This window comes from Phlebotomus papatasi, chromosome 2, assembly GCF_024763615.1.
Source record: "Phlebotomus papatasi isolate M1 chromosome 2, Ppap_2.1, whole genome shotgun sequence".
In the NCBI taxonomy this organism is placed as follows: domain Eukaryota; kingdom Metazoa; phylum Arthropoda; class Insecta; order Diptera; family Psychodidae; genus Phlebotomus; species Phlebotomus papatasi.
Window position 1 is genome coordinate 4045337 of NC_077223.1, and position 21859 is coordinate 4067195.

General features: G+C 33.9%; 1 protein-coding gene across 4 annotated transcripts in view; it reads right to left on the reverse strand.

Annotated features, from left to right (window-relative positions):
* Positions 1-21859, reverse strand: part of LOC129802188 (F-box/LRR-repeat protein 16) — a 66524-nt gene that overhangs the window by 9328 nt on the left and 35337 nt on the right. For all 4 annotated transcript variants that reach the window (XM_055847822.1, XM_055847821.1, XM_055847823.1 and 1 more), the window contains exons 3-6: positions 17984-18157; positions 17746-17863; positions 13242-13437; positions 4267-4415 (exon numbers count right to left, since the gene is read on the reverse strand). In XM_055847822.1, the coding sequence (XP_055703797.1) occupies positions 4267-4415; positions 13242-13437; positions 17746-17863; positions 17984-18157 (637 nt within the window). The remainder of the gene's footprint in view (positions 1-4266; positions 4416-13241; positions 13438-17745; positions 17864-17983; positions 18158-21859) is intronic.

Below are 21859 nucleotides of genomic sequence, written 5' to 3' on the forward strand. Positions count from 1 at the left end.
AGAAAATCTGTGGATTTTCGGCAGAATTTCTGCGTAGAAAATCTGTAGATTTTCGGCAGAATTTCTGCAGAAAATCTACAGATTTTCGGTAGAATTTCTGCCGAGAAAATCGGCATAGTGTCCATTACTTCACAAAAATATTGTTGATTTATGTAGAAACTGTAGGAGTTATAAAGAAAATGGTATGTTCTGCTTAACAAGCATTACCGATTAAACATTTTAAATAAGTAAAAATGATACAAAAACACGAAATTTAGGTCGATACTCTGCTTAAAGTTTTCACTTCACTTTTCTCTACTTGTAACACGGCGTCGCAGAATTCTTTATTTTAAACACCGTGATATCACAAAAAATAACTATTGAATTTTGCAAACTTCAGTGAAAAATTTTTCGATCTCTTCTGACACATCTTGTCTGGAAAGTATGGAATGTAGAAAAAATCTACAGAAAATCGGCAAAATATCTACAGAAATTCGTCAGAGATTCGTCAGAAAATCTGCCGAAATATTCTGACGAATTTTGTCCCAAGCCCAAATAAAATTCGTAAGAATATCTACAGATATTATCTGCAGATATTCTGTAGAGGTGTAGATTTTCTCTACAGAAATCTTAAAGATATCTGCAGATATTATTTGACGGGTAGGGTAAATATCCTAATTCAAAACTATTTCCAAACGCTTTTACTTTGACAAAAGATTCAACACATTAAGTTCATATTTTTTTCTGAAGAGAATTACATAAATTTGCTCCTTGACTCTTCTAGAATGTTACTGTTTAGTGAAAATTCTTTAGATATAATTTGAAAACTTCTTAAATACAAGAAAAAATACGCGAGTGTAAAATGTTTCTATTGGAAACATATTAATCCAAATGGAGACAAGGGAAAGTTTCCAATTGGAGACAAATAGTATAAGTGAAACCGCGACGAAAGGCTTCCAAAACCTTGTTGAGTTGCTCTAGAGTGCAAGATTTGTTCTTATTCCTGGTCTTTTCTCCTTTCCCATTAAAAACAATAAGAAAATCTGTCCAAAAAATCATCAGCTAGAAAAATTCAACCGTTCAATTGGTTTTAAATTATGACTAAAAAGTCATATAAAAATTATTTAAAAAATACCTATTTATTTTAATAAATTGTATCAAGATATATTTTTGTATTTGTTTAGAATAATTACAGGAAGTTCCGCTTTGAGAGATAACGAAATAAATGACTTTCATATGAATAGCCTATTATTGGGAGCTAATCAGAAAACTCATTTTTGCAATGCCCCTAAATGTATGCAATTGTTCTTCACATGGTTACGAATCATTATAAAAAATTGGCGCTTAAAATAGGCCAGAAAAATGGCACCGAAAACGATAATATAATGATCTCCAGTACCTTTCTTACCTCAAATTGCGTTATTTTTACCTGAGATAGCTACTTCACAATCTAAGAAAAAATTACGTCAGTCTTTTGAAACTTAACTTAGAAAATTTGTGTAAGTTTTTCGAAGTAAGATTTACGTCCGCACTAACTATCACTAGGGGAAAGCTTTCAGACTTTCCACATGACTCCGTTCAATAATAACTTTTCGAATAGACAAAGCAAGCCACTCCAAAGTCAAGCCAAATCTATTCGAAAATCTACCGGAAGTCGTAAAGTGCAAGTTCACGTATTCGTCGCTTTAGTGTTGATTGTTCTGCTATTTCGAATTTCAGTATTCTTAACACTTCAATCGCCAAGAATGTCAATAACAGTGTGTAAATATTTGCTCCGAAAAGAGATTTTTTGTAGAATTTCCGGATGAAAGAACGTAAATAAATGTCCTTTGATGAACTTGCTCACTTTTGTGTAACTCGTCGATTTAAACGTTCGAACTTCCAACGGGTTTTTAGGTAAGTTCTCTCTGATATACCCTCGAATCGGTACAGAAAAAAACGTCAACCGGCGAGAGTTCTCCAATCGGGAAGATTATTACTGAACGAGAGGATTCTGGCTTCTAACACGTCATATTTTTGTAATATTCTTTTAATGAATGGTTTTAGTGTTTGCGAAGTCCGAAAGCCTTCCCGTACATTTCTCTCGGTCGTATGGTAGCGCCATTACTTTTTCATGTACGCGAATTCCGTGTTAAATTGAAACAAATAAGGTTAAGTCCCCTTTAGTCGGTCATTCCACAGATCTACGGCCGGAATTATACTAATCATTCTGATGATTCTGATAGAAGTACGTCAAGACTATTCGAAGTGTTCAGAAGAGTGTTCAAGGCATGATTTTCGAAAAAGGGTTTGACAAAAATGTATGTTCGAAAATATCGCACTGGCCTCTAATTCTAAACTAAAATTCTCCAGTCATTCTAGCTATATTTTCTTAGTCCTCTGACGATATTATTAAAACAGCTTAGAATGACTCTTGTAAAATGTTTTGATCTGCTCCGAATGTTATAGGTTAGAATTACACGCTTCTCGATTATCCGCTACTTTAGGAATGTGTTCGATGTAAATTTAGAAGCATACTTAGGCAAGATCTTGAATTTACATCAGCCAATTTAGCCTAGTTCTGTCTTTGGTCAATGCCCCTACAACGGCTTGCAAAGCTTTTCCGAGTAATCTCTCTTTTGTGATCCCTAACCTAAACACGAATATCCAGCTCTTCGTCCCCTAAACGGTCTGCAGATTAACGATTTAGCCCTGTCCTCGAAAGTTTCAAATAAATGGCAACTATTTTGTTTTATTGATTTTTCAGAATATGTTGAATTATTTGCCCTTAACTCTTTCGCGTCATTAGGGTCATTTATGACACGGGGAAAAAACATTTTTTTTTACTATTTACATTAATTGAAATTTATCGGTTTGTGCACGACATCATAATAGAAGGATGTAAGATTCTTGGCTAATTTTCTCAAGACTCCAGATATTCAGGAAAAGAAAATATTTCAGATCAAAAATCACTAATTTCGAACTCTGTGAAATGACTTTTCTTTTTCAAAATTTTTTTTTTATTAATTTAGTTTTTTCATCAAAAAGTTCTTTAGAAACACAAAATAGAATATCCAAAGATTGTATATTGCATATTTTGATATAATAAACTACTCTCAATTTTCCAGAAAAGCGTGTAGAATTTTCCGGGTCATATATGACCTTATTGTCGGCAAGGGTAACAGTGTTTTTGTCCCACACCTATAGCGAAATGTAGTTGGGACATTGTTTTTCTTTGTGAAATGCAGGTGGGACATCTTGCTCCTGGACATTTCATCTTATATCTGATGAATTATAACATATTTTGCAATATTTTAGAGTATTCTGCAAGCGTCTCATATTGTGCAATTGTATTGTGTGTGAATAAATATGTAAATAAGTTTATTTTTGCAAAATACCACTCAAAATATTGTGACAGTGACTGTTCAAGGGATTACCAGGAAGATTCCTTGAACAGGAATACAAGGAGTACAGTGTTCATCAAGACAATCCAGTTTGCCATGGTTTTGGCCAAATTAATAACTTAAAACAAAAAAAAAAAAACTCTTAAAAAGACCGTGATATAGATTTTGAAAATGGTAAATACACTTCCCTTGAGGACAATAGGGGCATATATGACCCGATTTTTTTCGAGTTTTCACGCAATGGAAAATTTTTTTCCTCTCTGAACTACTATATTTGATCATAAAGCATTAGGAAAAACTCAATTTTACATGAATTCATCTGCTGAATAAAAATGGGACGCGAAAGAGTTAAAAAAACTTAGGTTGATTTATTATAACAGCTGTAACTTAAAAGTATGTGTTAAAATTCAATTCTTAACCTCTTATAGCTCGGGTTAGGGTGGCTTAAGTTTATTTTTTAATCAAAAGCTCTTAGGCCCAGTTATAGCGTACTAAAGTTTGAAACCGATTTTATGTCATATGAGCTGATTTATTGAGAAAACCAAATTTAGGGGTGTTCCAAAATATCGGAAGGGTGGCGGGGTGAGAGGATGGATCTGATATCATCATGTGATGTCATCCACTCGGTATTTAACCTTTGCTGAAAACCTCTTGTCAATATCGTTTTTCATTCACTCGGCAGAAGCGTTAGTACTACGTAGAATCGGCCGGACCAACCAGACGGTCACGAAAATCGGTTTTTGACGGATATGATATTCGTGATCTATGAGAGTCAAAACGTACCCGATTTGACGAGGTTGCATTTTACCTCGGATCATAGAAACTGACATTGTAAAGAATCTCCGCTAATGGATTGCTAGGGCCGCTAGGGCCGCTAGGGCTTTGGATAAATTGGAATACTTACCAGCCAATGAGAGAACTTGAAGATTTCGCATTTGGCAGAGGTGTTGTAGTCCAAAATCGCGAACTTGCGAACACCAACGCAAAAATAGGGCTGATAGAGATAGCATTGTTGAAATATATCCAACACCAATGTCTGTTATATGGACACATCTGAAAGAAAAAAAATAGAAATGAATCCTAAAATAAATATTGCGTAAACAATGTTATTTGGGTATTTTCAGGGCAAAGTACCATCTTATAGGGCTATTGAAAAATCAATAGTCTTTTCTTAAGTGGGTAGAGGGTCAGAGATGTAGAAAAGTTCTGCAGAGATAAGAAACAAATATATTCTTTCATGGGTAAACACTTTTACCAAAATGTACTGGAAAAATTCCAACTTTTAACCTTTTCTCGTGAAGAAAAGCATCCCTATATTAAGTGGAGTGGATGAAAATGAACATGAGAAGTCAAACGGACTTTTCATTGCTGAACTTGCTGAAAATTCGCACGTCGATGTTGATTTTTTTCTTCTCTTTTCGGTTTATCTGTGAGCCAAATCCCAATATTTGAGAGCTCTGGAAAAACACGTGCCAAGAATCACTGAATTTTCCCATTGATTTGTGAGCAATAATGAAGAAACGACTGATACTTAAGGATGTATATGTTGAAAAAAGTTCGGTAATATGAACAAATAGGTCATACGGGGGTCATACTATTAAACTGTTCGCCTGTCGACTGCCAATCTTCGTTTTTTTGAATAACATTCTAAACAAATAAAATGAAAAATGACGTAAAAAGGATCCGTAATAAATCAAAGGAATACCAAAAAGTTGTAGTCCTTTTTTCACTCTCCATTTGTACAGCATTCTTTTCTCATTTTCACTTTGTCGCGTTGTTTGGTGCGGGGAAGGAAAAGCGTTCACAAACTTATGAATCGGTTCACTTGATCCATTTTCCCGGGGAAACTCCTGTTCACCCCAAACTCCATTAAGCCTCTATACAAAGCACAACATCGTCCACAAATCCAATTATTGACACCAAGAAATCCTACAACAGGATACTCTCGAGACTCAAGGGTTAGGAAATTCACTACCCACAACATTTTGTACACCGCACATTTTGTATTTCCTCTCTTTGGATGGCGCGGAAGTGGGACGAAATTGTGGTGACTACCACCCTCCTCCCTGTTGCCCTATACGCTCCATTTCCCTCCCCCCCTTTATCAATACATTTCAGGGATATCTTCATAAGTTGAAAGACTTTGAGACTTTCTCTTATTCATGAAGGAAAATCAAATGCAAAAGGGTAAAATGGAAAGATGCTATAAATTGACTTATATTTGATTCACACAGAAGCAATTTTCAAGAATTACCGTTTTAAAACGCGGAATTTTCATAGTCAATGCTTTCATATTGCGCATCTGTGAAATTATTTTATTTCCTCTCTGGGAAAAGTCATTCGTCGCCTTTGCTACAACTTTTCGAGGAATTTCGTATTCAATTGAATAAGCTTACGTGAAAATTGAAAATGTAAAAACAGATTATTTGGAATTTATTTAATATTTTGAAATGCTATTTCTGATTTAAGTTAACAGAAGCGTAAGAGAAATATCATTCCGCAAGCGTTAAATGAATTCCATTTAAAACATTGATCGAAAATTATCTGAAAGTTTGAATAATAAGATGCGGCGAAGTTTACAGTAGAGTCCCGCTATAGGCCATCGCTCTATAGTCCACAATTTATCGACCGTTGATTTCAAAAGACTGATTTTAAGTTAGGTTATGTTTTTTAGTACGCGACATGCAATGTTGTCATAATTATTTTAATGTTTTTGGCGAACTTTATTGAGTATGGGAAAGTGCTCATGCTTGATACCATTGGAAGCTTCGTAAAGACTAAATTTTCTATGTTTCACAATATATATGTGACTCAGCGCAACCATATTTTAAAAACTATGAGAAAATGGCCAGTTTTTAAAATATATTGCGGAGTCATGTTTATTGAGAAACATAGGAAAAATTTAGTCATTACGAACCTTCCAATGGTATCAAGCATGGGCACTTTCCAGTTGTGATAATAGTGATCCACAATGAAGAGAGCGAGGACAAGTACCACAATCGCAAAGAAAGTGGAAGCCGTCGAGCAATTTCAATACTAAAAGTCGTTGATAATTTTAAAAAATGACATGAACTATAGTGCGACCCAAGTGTCAAATCTGGAACCAAATATGGACTACAGCGACACTCTACTGTAGTTCATTTTCAAGGTGGTGACAGACTTTTCGAAGTGGTAGAACTTGTGATTGTGACTTAGAAGCTATACCTCAAAAATACTTACGCATCATTTACCGTTGACCAGTTCTCAATCGATTTTACCCGATTCAAATTACGCAAAAGATCCTCCAAAATAGAGTATTAAAATTTGTTTTTTAGGATGAAAATTACTTATCGGTTCATAACCGGTTCATTACCAGAGTTCACAATTGATTTGAACCGATTTATAAATCACTCAAAACGTTGCCCAAAATACTTTAGAAGTAATATAATTGAATTTCGGATAAAAATTAGTTATCGGTTAAGAACCGGTTCATTACCGGTTTATTAGAGGTTCATATCCGATTGGAATCGATTCAGGCTTGTCAGGAATTCCAAAATATTTCCAACTAGGCCATGCATGGTTGAGAAATACGCTCTCTAGAGCCTTCTTAACATTTGACCTTGAAAAAACCTTATTAGGAATAATTCAGTGTTATTTTCGTAAAAAGTCGAAATGTCCACCTGGGTAATCTTTAAAATATATCCAAAAATGAAAAGAATCGCAGGACTGATTTTCGAGCGAAAAAATTCTTCTCGTTCAGTCATAACCTTCCTGATTTGAGAGCTTTCTCCGCCGGTTGAGGTTTCTTCTGAATCAATTCGAAGGTATAGAAGAGAGAATTTACCTAAAAATCCCGATGGAAGTTCGAATATTTAAACCGACGAGTGAGAAAGGTCATCAAAAGGACATTTATTTTAATGAAATTGCTATTCAAACGGTCTTCCATTTTTAAATATACCAGAAAACTACACAAGAATTTACCTTTTGCAGCAAACGTTTAGAAAAGAAATTCGAAATATAGCAGAACAATCAGCGCTAAAGCGGCTAGTGCATGAACTTACACTTTACAATCCCATAGAGCAAAAGAAAGCGGAATAAGGAATCACAAGGAAAAAATCCTCGGAATTTTCCAGTATTTTTCCTTGGTAAATTCCACGGAAATTCTCCATGGTGTATTTCCAAGGAAATTCCCATGGATTTATAGTGGATTTTTTGAGTGGAATATTTCCCAGGAAATTTACGTGGAGTGAACATGGATTTTTCCACCAAAGAAAATGGATTTAACAAATGAAGCTGTCACACATCCATCTCATATTTTCATTTGGCTATATTAAAAAAAATAGTAAATTTCACGAGTACTAATATGTTTTATTAAATCAGCGATAACGAATCTACGCTTTGGATATGAAAAAGTTAGTAAAAAAAAATTATTTTCCTAAAAATACATTCCATGAAATAAAAACATCTATATTTTAGGTCCGCAGTCTGTTTAATGTTATCACTTTACTATTATCTACACAAAACGCAGCGTCGCATAATTCATAATATTATATGTAACACAGAAATCAATAACATCTCTTCGAGCAAAATAAATCCATCTGTTTTGTAGCGCCACAAAAATATTCCAGTGCAGAGGCGTGCAAGAATCGTTTAAAACCGATCAAACGTCAAATGAAACTCATGCATCAATGGCAAAACCGGGCAAAACGCTACTTGAACAAACTTATTTCGACGTTTATTCGGTTTCAAACGGTTCTTGCACACCCCTGTTCTAGTGGTAAAACGAAGAAACAAACGTGTGGAATTTTCTTAGAAATCTGTATGTTGTATGGAAAGTTATTGGAATTTTCCGTGGAATTATTCCTTGGATTTTACCCAGGAAATAAGCAGGAATTTTCCTACAAAAAAGCGGGCGTGTTGCCGTAAAATTCATGAAAAATCCATAGGAAAACTTCTGGAATATTCCATGGAAAATTCCAGTGGAATCCGCGGACGTTTCACGTTTGATTTTCCATACAAACTTTCTATGGACTTCCATGGAAATTGTCGTTGAATTACCATTGTATGTTGTTCAAATTTTCCATGGCCTCTCCTAGGAAAAATTCCATGGAAGACTGCGGAAATTTAGCATCAAATTCCATTGAATGTGCGGAATTTGACGCAAAATTTCCAATGGAATTTCCGCGGAAGTTTGCTATGGGGAAGATTTCGGTAGATTTTCGAAGAGGTTTCCCCATAGGAAAAGAAAGCGGAATAGGAATAACAAGCGAAAAATTCCTCGGAATTTTCCTGTATCTCCTTGAAAATTCCATGCGAATTTTCCATAATATATTCCAAAGAAATTCCAGTGAATTTATAGAAGATTTTTTCTGTGGAATACTTCCATGGAAATGTTTGTGGATTTTATGTAGATTTTTCTACCTACATAAAATAGAGAAAAAATGAAATTGTCACATACATCTCATTGTTTTATTTCCGAATATTAAAGAAACAGCTAAGATTACGAGGATTTTAATACGTTTTACTAAACCAGAAATAACGAATTAACACAGATATTAAAAAGTACTATTTCATAAAAAAAAAATATTTCTTCCTAAAATACATATTAAAGCTGAGTTTTTTTTTCAATAAAAGGATAAATAAGACTTCTGGTTGTTTAGATAAATTACCTTTTTAGTGATTGAAAGCCGCATGAGCCAATGTATTCAAATAGAATCGTGTTCTCAATGTGGAAAAAAATTGCCTATGAATAGGAGATTTTGCAAATTGAGTGGAACGTTCTTATATAGTGCTTATATCGACGGATAGGGCAGAATAAAGGGTTGTTATGTTTCAAAATTCACAAGAATGCATCGTCTTTTTACTTTTCTAATGCTCAGAAAGGAGAAAATGGACTGTTTTATTATTAATAATAAACGTTCACGGTACGAAAGCACCGATGTAAAATTGCTTTTAAATTAAGATGGGTTTTCCAATGAAAAATTAAACTAATTGAAATAATTGATGGTATTAAATGGTCATTGTATATTTGCTGTCAATTGGATAAAGTTAACATGCACTGTATTATTGTAAATATCATGACAGAGGTTACATCATTTAATTATCAATTTTCCTAGTATTCCATTTGGATCCAGAAAATAGAGCTTAATGTGGATTTTGAACCTTCAAACCTTTTGTGTTATTTGATTGCTACTGGGAGTATTGGGATATTTCAATTTACAAATCAATTTATGCTTTTATTGATCTAACTGAAAGAATAGGTACACATTTATTATTTAATTAATAAATAAGTTATTTTATATATAAAAATACCGCATAGCTTTTAATTGCAGTTTTGCAATTAAATTTTCAAAATTTGTTTTAAACAAATTCTTGAGAGACACATTGGAATAATCAAACAAACGAGGAACTGATTTAATAATTCAATTCGAAACCGCACTGAATTAATTTTTAATAGCTATTCTCGTGTGTATAAAATTCTAAAATAAATACAAAACTCTTTCCACTTCAATTGCAATTTTCGAAACTTCGTCAAAGTTGAGGCAATATTTAGAGTAAATATGAGTGGAAAACTATGAAATTATTCATCTCTTTGGACGTTCATGCATCCTTAAAAGAAAAACTTAATTGCTTGATAGAAGAAGACGAAAAAAAAACTCAGAAAAATAGAAAAATTTATAAAAGTCCTCTCAGGAGGGGAATTCTGTAACACTCTGGTAATGCCATATGATAAATTTTGTTCGAATCTCAGAGGAGCTTTTTCGAAAATGTGATTCTGTAGCCGTGACATTGTCATTTAAGCTCACGTGGTATAGTCAGACGTCACATATTTGAAATTTCTGGCAATTGAAATGACAATGAATTTTGTTTAACAAATCAACCAAGACCTACTGCATTTGCATAATATTAGTATTTAAATTTGAAGGGATTTAATTAAAAAAATCAATAGTTCGCATTTTCGAACTCATGTGATATGAGAAAAAATGCTGAGTTGTCATTCTCACCATTTCACAGATAGAGTTTAAAAAATTCCAAGATCTATTTGAAAAGCCAAAAAAGAGATATTTCGTACATCTTGATAATTCCGCAACATGGCTTAAATACATTCTTTTCGAATTTCGAAGTGCACAAACGTCAAAATGTTTAAATCTTCACTTTGTCGTGAGGAAAAACATAGAGCAACTACGTTTACTGTTTCTGTCCCATTATTTAATCACTCCATAATCACTGAGTAACTTTATTTGCGAACTTTTTAGTGTGATGCTTTATAAATTTTCCTGATCTTGTGCGAAAATTTAGTGTGAAAATTCAAAACTGAGTTTGAACTCTTCGAAAATTAACTATTTTTTGTACAAATAGAGTTTTATTTGTCTTTTATCCAAGGCACTGTTGCACAATCAAATGTTCGGTCCAGTAATAACCTTTCAAAGAAACAAAACCACTCCAAAGTCGAGCCAAGCCTATTCGAAAATCTACTGGAAGCTTAGAATGTAAGTTCACGTACTCGACGCTTTAGTTCTGATTGTTCTGCCATGTCGAATTTTGATATTCTTGATACTTCAATTGTCAAATAATGTCAACAATGGCTCCGTTCAGTATAACGCTTCGAAAAGACAAAGCCACTCCAAAGCCAAGCCAAACCTATTCGAAAATCTACCGAAAGCCTAAAGTGCAAGTTCACGTACTCACCGCTTTAGCACTGATTGTTCTGCCATTTCGAATTTCGATATTCTTGACACTTCAATCCTCAACATACTGAACGAGAGAAATGTATAAACGTTTGCTACAGTGAGTGAATTCTTGTGTAGTTTTGTGGAATTTTAAGATGGCAAAACGTTCGAATTTCCATTTCATTAAAAAATGCCAAGTGTCAGGCATTACTTAAGGCCTTAACGCTAAGATTTGAACTATAGATGCCTTTCGGGACTAGAACATAAATGGAGGACGAATGAAATTATCTCAAATTAGGCAGAAACACTGGAAGTTACAAGGGCCAGTAGTATAATTTATTTAACCATATGTTAACGATTTGACTTTATTTTAAAACAAAAACCATCGTATAAAAATATAGTCTTTAAAAAAAAATTCCCACGAAAAATAAATAAAACACGAATTTTACATTTACAATTTATATAATGTTATCACTGCAGTATTCCCTAGAGTTCACACAGTGTCGCATAACTCATATTAAAAACATTAAAATTCCACTGAAATTACACTACCACTCGTAAATTTAGATATAAAAAAAAACTCTTGAAAAATACCGTCAAGTTCTTTAAATATGAATTCCTCAAATATGGACGATGGTTGAACTCAAAATGTACAAACTGAGGTTATGTGAAGAAAGTTTTCCATGCGGTCTGAATTAGAATCACTTTTCTTCGGTGCTTTCTTATTGTCACCATATTATTTGAATTTCCTAGACAAATTGCATTTATTTAACAACAAATTACAATGACAAAATCTCTGAACTTATTTTTCTTAATTTAGGTTAATTGCATTTCACATGAATTCCGTTACATTTTTGAAAGTATTGTTCACATTTGAGGAGTGAGAAATATGTCATTTATACTTCCAAAATGTTGATATTTGAGGAACTGTATTTCAGTTTGTCAGTGACAGTTGAGCCACATGAACCAGCAACATTATTTTTTTTAGTTTCGATGTTCGCCACTATGAGCGCAAAACAATGTCCTTTTGAGAATTTGGCAAGGTGTATTTTCTATAGGAGTTTCTTAAAAGTAAGGTATGAAAGAAAGGGTTAATTCAAGGTTTTAATTTACGCCTACTTGCACATTGATAAAAAAAGAGGGTGCGATTAACTTTTTTTCCTCGTAACTTTAACATTTTTATGTTTAAAAATATATCAACATTTTTTAATGTTAATTTTACACCTGTTTAAGGGTAAAATTAACATGAAAAAGGATACCTTTAACTCCTAATACACCTAAAAAGGGTAATATTTACACCGATTTTGGATAAATACTGCAAGGTAAAATTAACATTTCCGGAATGTTATTTTAACTTTTTCGGATTTCTCTCAGTGCAGGGGAATTCTGTAATACTATGATAATGTCATATGACAAATTTAGAATTTTTATTTGCAATAAATTCGGCGAAAGTGTTCGAAAAGGTGACTCATATCAATTATTGAGAAGTTCACAGAGCTGCTTGTAATAGCCATTCGATACTCACCGGCCTTTAGTGTTGTCCTTCTCCGAATTTAATCACGAAAATTTGTCATATGACATTGTCATATTTTTACAGAATTCCCCTACTGGTAAGACGAGTAGATTGATGTTCCAAATAAATTTGACTATCGGTTCAAATCGGTTGAGAATCTGTTAACGAGTTAACGCAATCTGATAGTCACACTGAGAGAAATCCGAAAAAGTTAAAATAACATTCCGAAAATGTTAATTTTACCCTGCAGTATTGATCCAAAATCGGTGTAAATACTACCCTTTCTAGGTGTATTGGGGGTTAAAGTTAGCCTTTTTCATGTTAATTTTACCCTTAAAAAAGGTGTAAAATTCACATTAAAAAATGTTGATATATTTTTACACCTAAAAGTGTTAAAGTTATGAGGAAAAAAAGTTAAGCGCACCCTCTTTTTTTCTCAGTGCAAGCACTCCAATTTCGAGCTTTGGAAAAAAACAATTCAAGGTCTTTCAAATAAATCCAAAATTTTCCAAATCGGTAAAGAATTAGGCGTTCTGAATATGTTTAACATTTGACTCTAAGATACTTCTAGAGAGCATGTCAGTTGGGAGCTACTCGGCAGTTTACTGGTCATAGCATGACCTACGATGGCCTAAGCCGAGAGATAGCTTAACGTAATTGTAATAACACTAGCCATCTCTCGACTAAAGCCGTAAGTCTGTCTAGGGCATAACTTACCGATCCAGTGTCAGCTCTTCTAATTGATTAAGATCACATGCAATATACTCGAGTGATGCATCTGTTATCCTTGGACACCACGATAAGTCCAGTGCTCGGAGTTTCTGTAGATTCTCAGCTATCAGTTCAACACCGTCATCGGTGACCTTACTGCATCCAGACAGTGATAGTACTGTCAAATGTGGTAGAGAATGGACTGCAAAGAAATGTGAGAAAAAAAGGGAAAATTTAATTGTTATGTTGAATTAGCATGGGAAAATTGAGGTACGAAGGAGCTGATGTAATTGAATTTGATGCCAATTTGCACGGCAGTCTTCGCACGGTGAAGGGAATTAAATCAACAATTTTATAGAAGCTTCTTGCGGGGAGAAAAGGAAATTGATCATTTTACTGTTGAGGTGGCAGCTGAAAGTCTCGCAGCCACATAGAATTATCTTTAAATTGAGAAGAGACAGAAGTTTTTTGGTACAATTTTGCCCACTTGATGATTTGGCGAAAGGCAATAAATTTTATTTTACTTTTCATCTAATTAACATATCACATTGTTTTCAATTTTACGTTTGTGTGATTAGGATGTAAAATTTACTACCCTTATTTTGTGTCTCATGCATATTGCCAAATTCACGAGAAAACAGCAAGATGCTCTGATATTTTTTTCTTCTTCAAAGTTTGCAAATTGGCATTTTCGAGATAAAAATAATTTCCTTCAACTTGGCAAAAGTAAGACATGGCTGATCAAAAAAGAAGGTCATGATACAACGGTCATTAACAACATTTCTCTCGTCACGTTAAGTAATGTTGAGAAAATGTGTCTAAAAGGAAGTTAGCTTGCTTTTTATTTATAAAAAATGTACCAACGAAAAATGAAATGACGCAGGTCTTTTTGATGAAACACCTCATCTATTAATTGCATATTAAGCCCTTAATAAGTACTTAGTTTAATTTGATGTTCTTGTTTAGGTAGTTATAGAACAACAAACTTTTTATCAAATGTATGCAAATGAGATAATGAGCCCAAACAGTAGAAGTAGATTTTGATTCTCCAATAGTGTCTTGGATAAAAGGTAAATGCAACTCTGTACAAAAAGTCGTTGAAGTTCGAAGAATTCAAATTCAATTTCAAATTTTCATACTAAATTTTCGAACAAGGTGAGGAAATTTTATCAAATATCACACTAAAAAGCTGGCATAAGAGTTACTCAGTGATTATAGAGTGATTAGATAATGGAACAAGAACAGTAAGCTTCGTTGTTCTGTTTTTTTTCCTTACAAAATGTGAAGACCGTTACATTTTGACACTTGAACACTTCGAAATTCGAACAGGATGTACTCCAGACACCTTGCGAAAGTATTAAGAAGTAAGAAAGTCTCTTTTTTGGATCTTCAAATAGATTTTCGAATTTTTCAAGATCTACTTCTGTACGGAAAGAATCCGACTAATGACCTAGACGCACTTAAACCAGCTTCATACTTAAGACTTAACCATATGGCTTAACTGCTGTAATTTATTACCAATCACGATTTTTGACAAAGTTTTACTTAGGATGGGATTATAAATTATGAAAAACCTATTAGGTTCCCAAAAAGCATTAAAATTGCTCACTATTTAAGACCTTTGGGAACTGGGCTAAACCTCTAGTCTGAAGACCGCTTTATGACTTAAGCCGGGAGATGGCTTAACATAATTATAATCAAAATAATGATTAGACTACAGTTCCATCAGTTTCCCACTAACTAAGCCGTTTCTCGACTTATGCCGAGAATTCTACTTTACACAGTATAATTTTTAATTTTGAAGTTCGGTGGAATAAAATATTACTGATTGTTAAAAATGGATCAGAACCAATGTAAACTCAGCTAACCTCAATGAATTTATTAGGAATTCCAAGACCTTTCAAATAAGTCTAAATTTGTTCCAATTGGTTAAGAATTAAGCTCTCTAGAGTGGTTTAATTATTCAAGTTGAGACACTGTCAAGAAATGATTAATGGCCATTATCATTCACCACGAATTTAAGCAGGTAATCTCACTGTGTTTTATAAATTAAATGTGAACTAATACAGTGGATCCTTGTAAGAGTCACTCCCTCTGTCCCGAAATAAGGGCAGAATCACATTGACAGTAAAATGTTCACCGTATTTCGTTAATTTACGCATTTTCATTGCAATTCTTACGCAAATTCTCGATTACCGTATTACCTTATCTCATACTCGGTGGCACTAGGTGAAAATAATATCAGAAAATTGAAGAAATAAAAGGAAAATGTGATAAACGGTGAGCAAAAAAACTGTAGGATTAATTTCTCTTACAGTTTTTTTTTGTTCACCGTTTAGGGTAAGTGTGCCAAATTTCGGCATAGTTGCATGCAAGCGACAAACTCTCAAATTTGAAATGTAATATTTTTAATAAAAATTGAATATTTTTGTTACTTTTTTATAAGGAATGTTGCTTGGAGCCTTGCAGACAATTTATCATCTTTACTTTCTCTATAATCATTATTAATACATTTTAAAATGAATAAAAGTGTAGACATAGCATTGGTAGCCTATTTCGGCCACCTTCATTCTCATAGTTCCTTGCCCTTCCAGAATTCTTTAAATATCTCTTTCAGATCATCTTGCTCGTCGAAGCGACATTTTTTGTTATTTTTTTGCATTGTACAATCTCAAGAGTGTCCAAAAACTAAAAATTCATGGAAATTCGAGGAACAAAAAATATGGCCGAAATTGCAAGCTGGCCGGAATTTGGCACACTTACCCTATAGCATTTTCGTTTTATTTCTTCAATTTTCTTGTATTATTTTCACCTAGTGCCACCGCGTATGAGATAAGGTAATACGGTAATATAAAATTTGCGTAAGAATTGCAATGAAAATGCGTAAGTTAACGAAATACGGTGATGCTACGGTGAGCATTTTATTGTCAATGTGATTCTTCTCTAACTCGTTCATTCTTTCATATAAAATGTACTAGCAAACTTACGACTTATTTCGGGACAGAGGGAGTACATTTTTAAAAAGCTGTAAATAATTTATTAAAAATACCTGAAAAATAAATAGTTTTTTTTAGAGAAAAGTTTTTTTATTCCAAAGACAGAAAAAGTTCGTAATTGTTGCATAGTGTAAATCTATAAGGACAATTATTTGCAAAATTTTTATGAATTTCTAAACAATTTGGTCAAGCTCTGCAAATAAAATTTTTAGGATCATAAATTGGGTACAATTGTCAGCGCCACTTGCGGAAGAAAATAGCGCCCTCACGCGGAGGATTGATTGTCAATGTTAGCAATTGGCAATAATTCCTGTCATTTTACAGAAAAACTGAATTTTGTTTTGAAAATCATATTGCTATTATTATTATATTTATCGTGAAAATTGTTTCAATCATCTTTCCCACAATGATTAATTTTTAAATTTAATTGTGTAATATAAATTAAATTAAAATTTTGTCTTCATTGTGCCTTTGCATTGGCAAAAGTTCGAAATAATCAATTTTATACCTTGCACAGCAAAAAAACAAATAACAGCTCATTGTTTTTTTTTGTGCCAAATGAATTGGGTCAGAAAATGCAATAAATTAGCGCATTCGGTGATAAATAGACTATTCTAGAACTATTAAAATTTCTCATAAAATTGCAAATTCAATAGAGCATTTGTATTGAAAATTTTTCAATCACGGCTCCAATTTATTCAGCAATTTTCCAATGTTGCGTAAAAATTTACGTGGGATGCCACTGGATTAATTATCGGGACGGTGAAATAAAAAAAAAACTTCCTCTAGGGCTTTTTCTCGTTAGCAATCCATTTCGCATTTTTTGAAATACATTTTACCAGGATATTTTTAACTTTTGTGGGTAGATTTATAAATTTTTAATGTAGGTGTACTTCAGATAAAAAATAATAAAATTTGTCAATAGGAATATATGGTCGTTAGGGTAAGTGTACCAAATTCCGGCCAGCTTGCAATTTCGGCCACCTTTTTTGTTCCTTGAATTTCCATGAATTTTTAGATTTTACGTACTCTAGAAATTATATAATGCAAAAGAATAAGAAAAAATGTAGCATCGACAAACGAGATGACGTGAAAAAGGCACTGAAAGAATTCCTGAAGGGCAAGGAACTATGAGAATGAAGGTGGTCGAAATAGGGCACCAAAGCTATGTCTATATTTTTATTCATTTTAAAATGTATTTTAATAATGATTTGAGAGTAAATAAAGACGTTAAATTGTCTACAGGGTTCCAAGCAACACACTTTAAGAAAAAGGAATAAAAAAAATCAATTTGTATTAAAAATATTACATTTCAAACTTGAGACTTTGCCACTTGCACGCAACTATGCCGAAATTTGGCACACTTACCCTATATGAAACCTTCCGTGGATCTCTTTACTATCCTACAATCCCTATACAATGATTCATATTGAGAATAAATCGTTCGAGTAAATTCATGAATCCTCAGAGGTTTTCTTATTGAGATTTGTGGATGTTATTATTGGGTATCTTACCGATATTAACGATGCCATGATTTGTGAGTTCCCAACACGATTGCAGTCTTAAAATGCTGAGACTGTGGCTTTGCTTTGGTGAAAAATACCCCAGAGCAGCATCTGTAACGTGATAAGCCTGCAGCGGAAAAGGGTAAAATTCAATTTATTATCCAGCATATAAGATAATATATATATATATATAGCAATGTGAATGAACGGTGATTGATTATTGCACTCGGGTGAATGCATAATTTACCTGCAGTGAAAATTCGTAGAGAGATGGAAGTAACTGTGCCACGGCACCAACCGCCTCGTCGGCGATGTTGATGCAATCCGCCAACGAGAGGGAGACTATTCTGGGGGTGAGGCATGCCCAGAGTCCAGCTTCGGTGACCTCATTGCAACCGGCCAGCTCCAGCTCAAAGAGACTCTGGAAGAGAGATTTGAGTGCATTATTGTCTGTCCATCAAGCAGAATTTATAACTTTCTTTTTGAATCTATCCTAACATTTGCACTGGGAATCATCAACAGATAGTTTCCTTTTTATCCTGTCAGGCACGGAATTAACTGGGTCGTTACAGGAAATTTAGTGGGATTTGAATTTGAAAATCTCAATGTCGAAAATAATATGACATATGTCAAAATTGAATAGAACATCCTTATGCTAGCAATTAAATTCAGAATTGTCTTCATTGTTACAACCAGAATACACCATAAAATTTGTGATAGATTGTTACTAAGCACCTATACAGTATTTATGACCATCTGATTGCTTTGCTTAGTCCTGTACTGCAGCCTTTTTAGTGACCTCCTGTCTGTAATATTGATCGATATTGCTGTAGATGGAGATAAATATACGAATATATGGTCGCTTTAAGCTTCTCGATGTTCCCAAACATTGGACAAAATTTTCCTCTCGTTGAGCTCAAATACATATCGCCAGTATTTACACAAATCCTCAATTATTTCATGATTATCTCCGAAAAGCTTTGCCATTCAATTGAAATGGCTGTGGATTATTTCATTCAATACAAAAATGAATTGAATGAAAAAGGGAAATATTTAGCTAAATCAACAAAAGCTATCAAGGGAAATCATTAATCAAGAACAATAGATTACTTTTATAATGCTCCAGGGGCATGACGTTTTCTATGTTTTCCATATGTTTTTAGCGTGCCGAAAAAACTTTTGAGTTTATTAAGTCTTTTCTGTCATTGCAGAATGAATTATCAAATAATACAAGTACAAAATAAAAGCCTATTTAAAATAGAATAGGCAACCGAAAACCCAAAATTTGCTACCTACATAGTTTTGGATATATCTCGTGAAATGTGTACGAAAACAGAAAAAAATTACACTAAAACTGGTCGCATTTTTCAGAGCTAATGTCACCCCCCTGCTCCTGGTATTTACTATTTAATTCGGAATCATGTCAATTTTAGAATTTTGAGATTTTTTTCATTGTTTCAGATGGTCAAAGAGAAAAAGAAAATCACGAAGAAGTAAAAGACTTTACATTCGAAAGTATACTTCTTTTTAGTTTTTTTTCTTTTGTCATCTAAAAACCAGTGATAAGCCCAGATAAGGTTATGGTAGCTGAGATTCGTTACAGGTTACCTTGGAATGCGTGCAACTCGGAATGCATGAAAATTTGATTGTGAGTCGAATTTTGAGGTAAAGAATCGAGTCGAGTAAACTGTTCTTGTCGGTCGAAATGGATAAAATTGGCTCGGCGCGATTCTTTATGGCTTCGACACACCTTAGATAAGGAAAATTTCATGTAAGCGAAATTGACATCCCTATCTTTCTTAAAAGCTTCGCATATATCTATCCCACTCTTTTGCACTCTTCTTCATCATTTCTACATCACACCAAATTAAAATTAGTTCAGTCCAATTTCGAGCCCGAAGAGTAGGGTAGACTTATGCAAATCTTTTGAGATAGACTGAGACGCGAATTTTGATATCATGAAATTATATCGAGCTAAAAGGTGTGACAGGCTTTACTCCTAAAATTCAACTCACAATCGAATTTTCACGCATTCCGAGTTGCAAGCAAAGCACACAGAGTTGCACGTATTTCGAGGTCACTTGTAGAGAATTTCAGCTACCATAAGCTTATTTGGGCTTATCACTGGTCATTTTCTATTTTAAATAGTATGAGTGCGCAAGGCCAACAAAAGAAAAAAAAAAGATCATTGAAATCGGTTAATAATGGCTCTGGCACACCTTTTAGATCGGTCAAATTTCATAAAATCAAAATTCACAGCCCTTTCTTTCTTAAAAGTTTAGCATATGCCTATCCTACTCTTTCGCACTCTTCTTCTTCTTTTGAACATCACACCAAATTAAATTTGGTTCAGTCCAATTTTGAGACCGAAAGAGTGGGATAGACTTATGCAAGTCTTTTAAGAAAGAAAGAGAAGTGAATCTTGATTTCATGAAATTTTACCGATCTAAAAGGTGTACCGAAGGCATAAGCATCAGAGATAGAGTCGGTCAATTTCGATATAGCAAGGGTCGCGGTACAGTTGCATGAAGTAAGAACGGATGGGACCCATCGTTAGAAAGATCTCGATCTCAGATACAATATAATACTAAAATTTCATTGAAAACGCCTCAGGACACCAAAAAATGCAGTCCGGTCAAGACATTTTAGATTATAGCTCAGGTTCGGGGAATATCGAGAGAGGAGTGCGACATACCGTTGGAAAGTTGTATAAAGGGATAGCCGACGGTGGTGTAACTGAGCTAGGTTTTTCAGGACAATCTGTCCTTTCGGTGAGCGTCGAAATTTGTTGATTAAATCCTATGAATCAAACACACAATTTCACCAGAGCTTTCGACACTTATCGTGTTTACCTCAGTGGGTCTTGATTGGTGTTTCCTTTAGGATTTTTGTCACTAATTCCTCTACTTTCTTATGCATCAGTTTTAAATTTGGTTAGGAGCTAATTTTCTTCTTTCTTTTTTACACAGTGAACGGACTGGTACTTGAATATTCAAGTATATGAAAAATCAAGTACCAGTTCGTTCGTTGTGTAAAAAAGAAAGAAGAAAATTAGCTCCTAACCAAATTCAAAACTGATGCATAAGAAAGTAGAGGAATTAGTGACAAAAATCCTAAAGAAAAGACCAACCAAGAACCACTGAGGTAAACACGATAAGTGTCGAAAGCTCTGGTGAAATTGAGTATTTGATTCATAGGATTTGATCAACAAATTCCGACGCTCACCAGAAAGACAGATTGTCCTGAAAAACCTACCGTTGGAAAAGTCTCGACCTCAGATTTTAAAGAAAAAAATCGTTTTTTTTTTATTTTTCGATTAATCGGACCTTTGATTAGATGAAGTTGGGGTGCCAAAATAGTTGTAGTACTCTACGAGAGCTTTTCATAACACAAGAATTTTGCAAATTCTTATTATTGGAACCGGAGATATGGCCATTTAAAAGTGCAATTTTTGACCCCTTCGGATCAGGGGGTCGGAGCGGCTTAAATTGTTTTTTAATCGAAAGCTCTTAGACCCAGCTATAACATACTAAAATTTGAGATCGATCGATGTCATAGGGGCAGAGTTATTGAAAAAACAAAATTTGGTGGTATTCCTAAATGGCGCTAGGATGGATAGAGGGTTGGGTTTGACGTCACCTACTTCTAGCACCCATCGACATTTAACCTTTGTCGAAAACCGCTTGTCGATATCTCTTTCCGTTCTGTCTCCAGAAGCGTTTGTACTCGGGACGGGACAATATTTGAGGTTATGTGTTATGGAAATTTATTTAAGTGATTGTGACGATCTTAGCGTAAGTCTTACAGAGTTCAATTGTTCCAAAAGGTTGGAGTATTTTACTAGACATTTCATTTAGTGATACAAATCATTACTTTGTTAAAGTTTTGCTATGTATTTTTAACCTTTTATAAAGTTCTCTTCGTTAAGTGTTTTGAGAAGGAAATTTATGCCCTGTCAAGAATTTTGCAGTAAAGAAAAACTCTTTTTGCTACACTAAGATTAGAAGCTTAAAGAGTTAATGGTAATGTGACAAGATTTCACTTAAAATGCTTCTCGAAAGCATTTTAAATTGGTGAAAAGCACATGGTTTCATCTCATGGTATCCACTTCTGTTGCAATTGA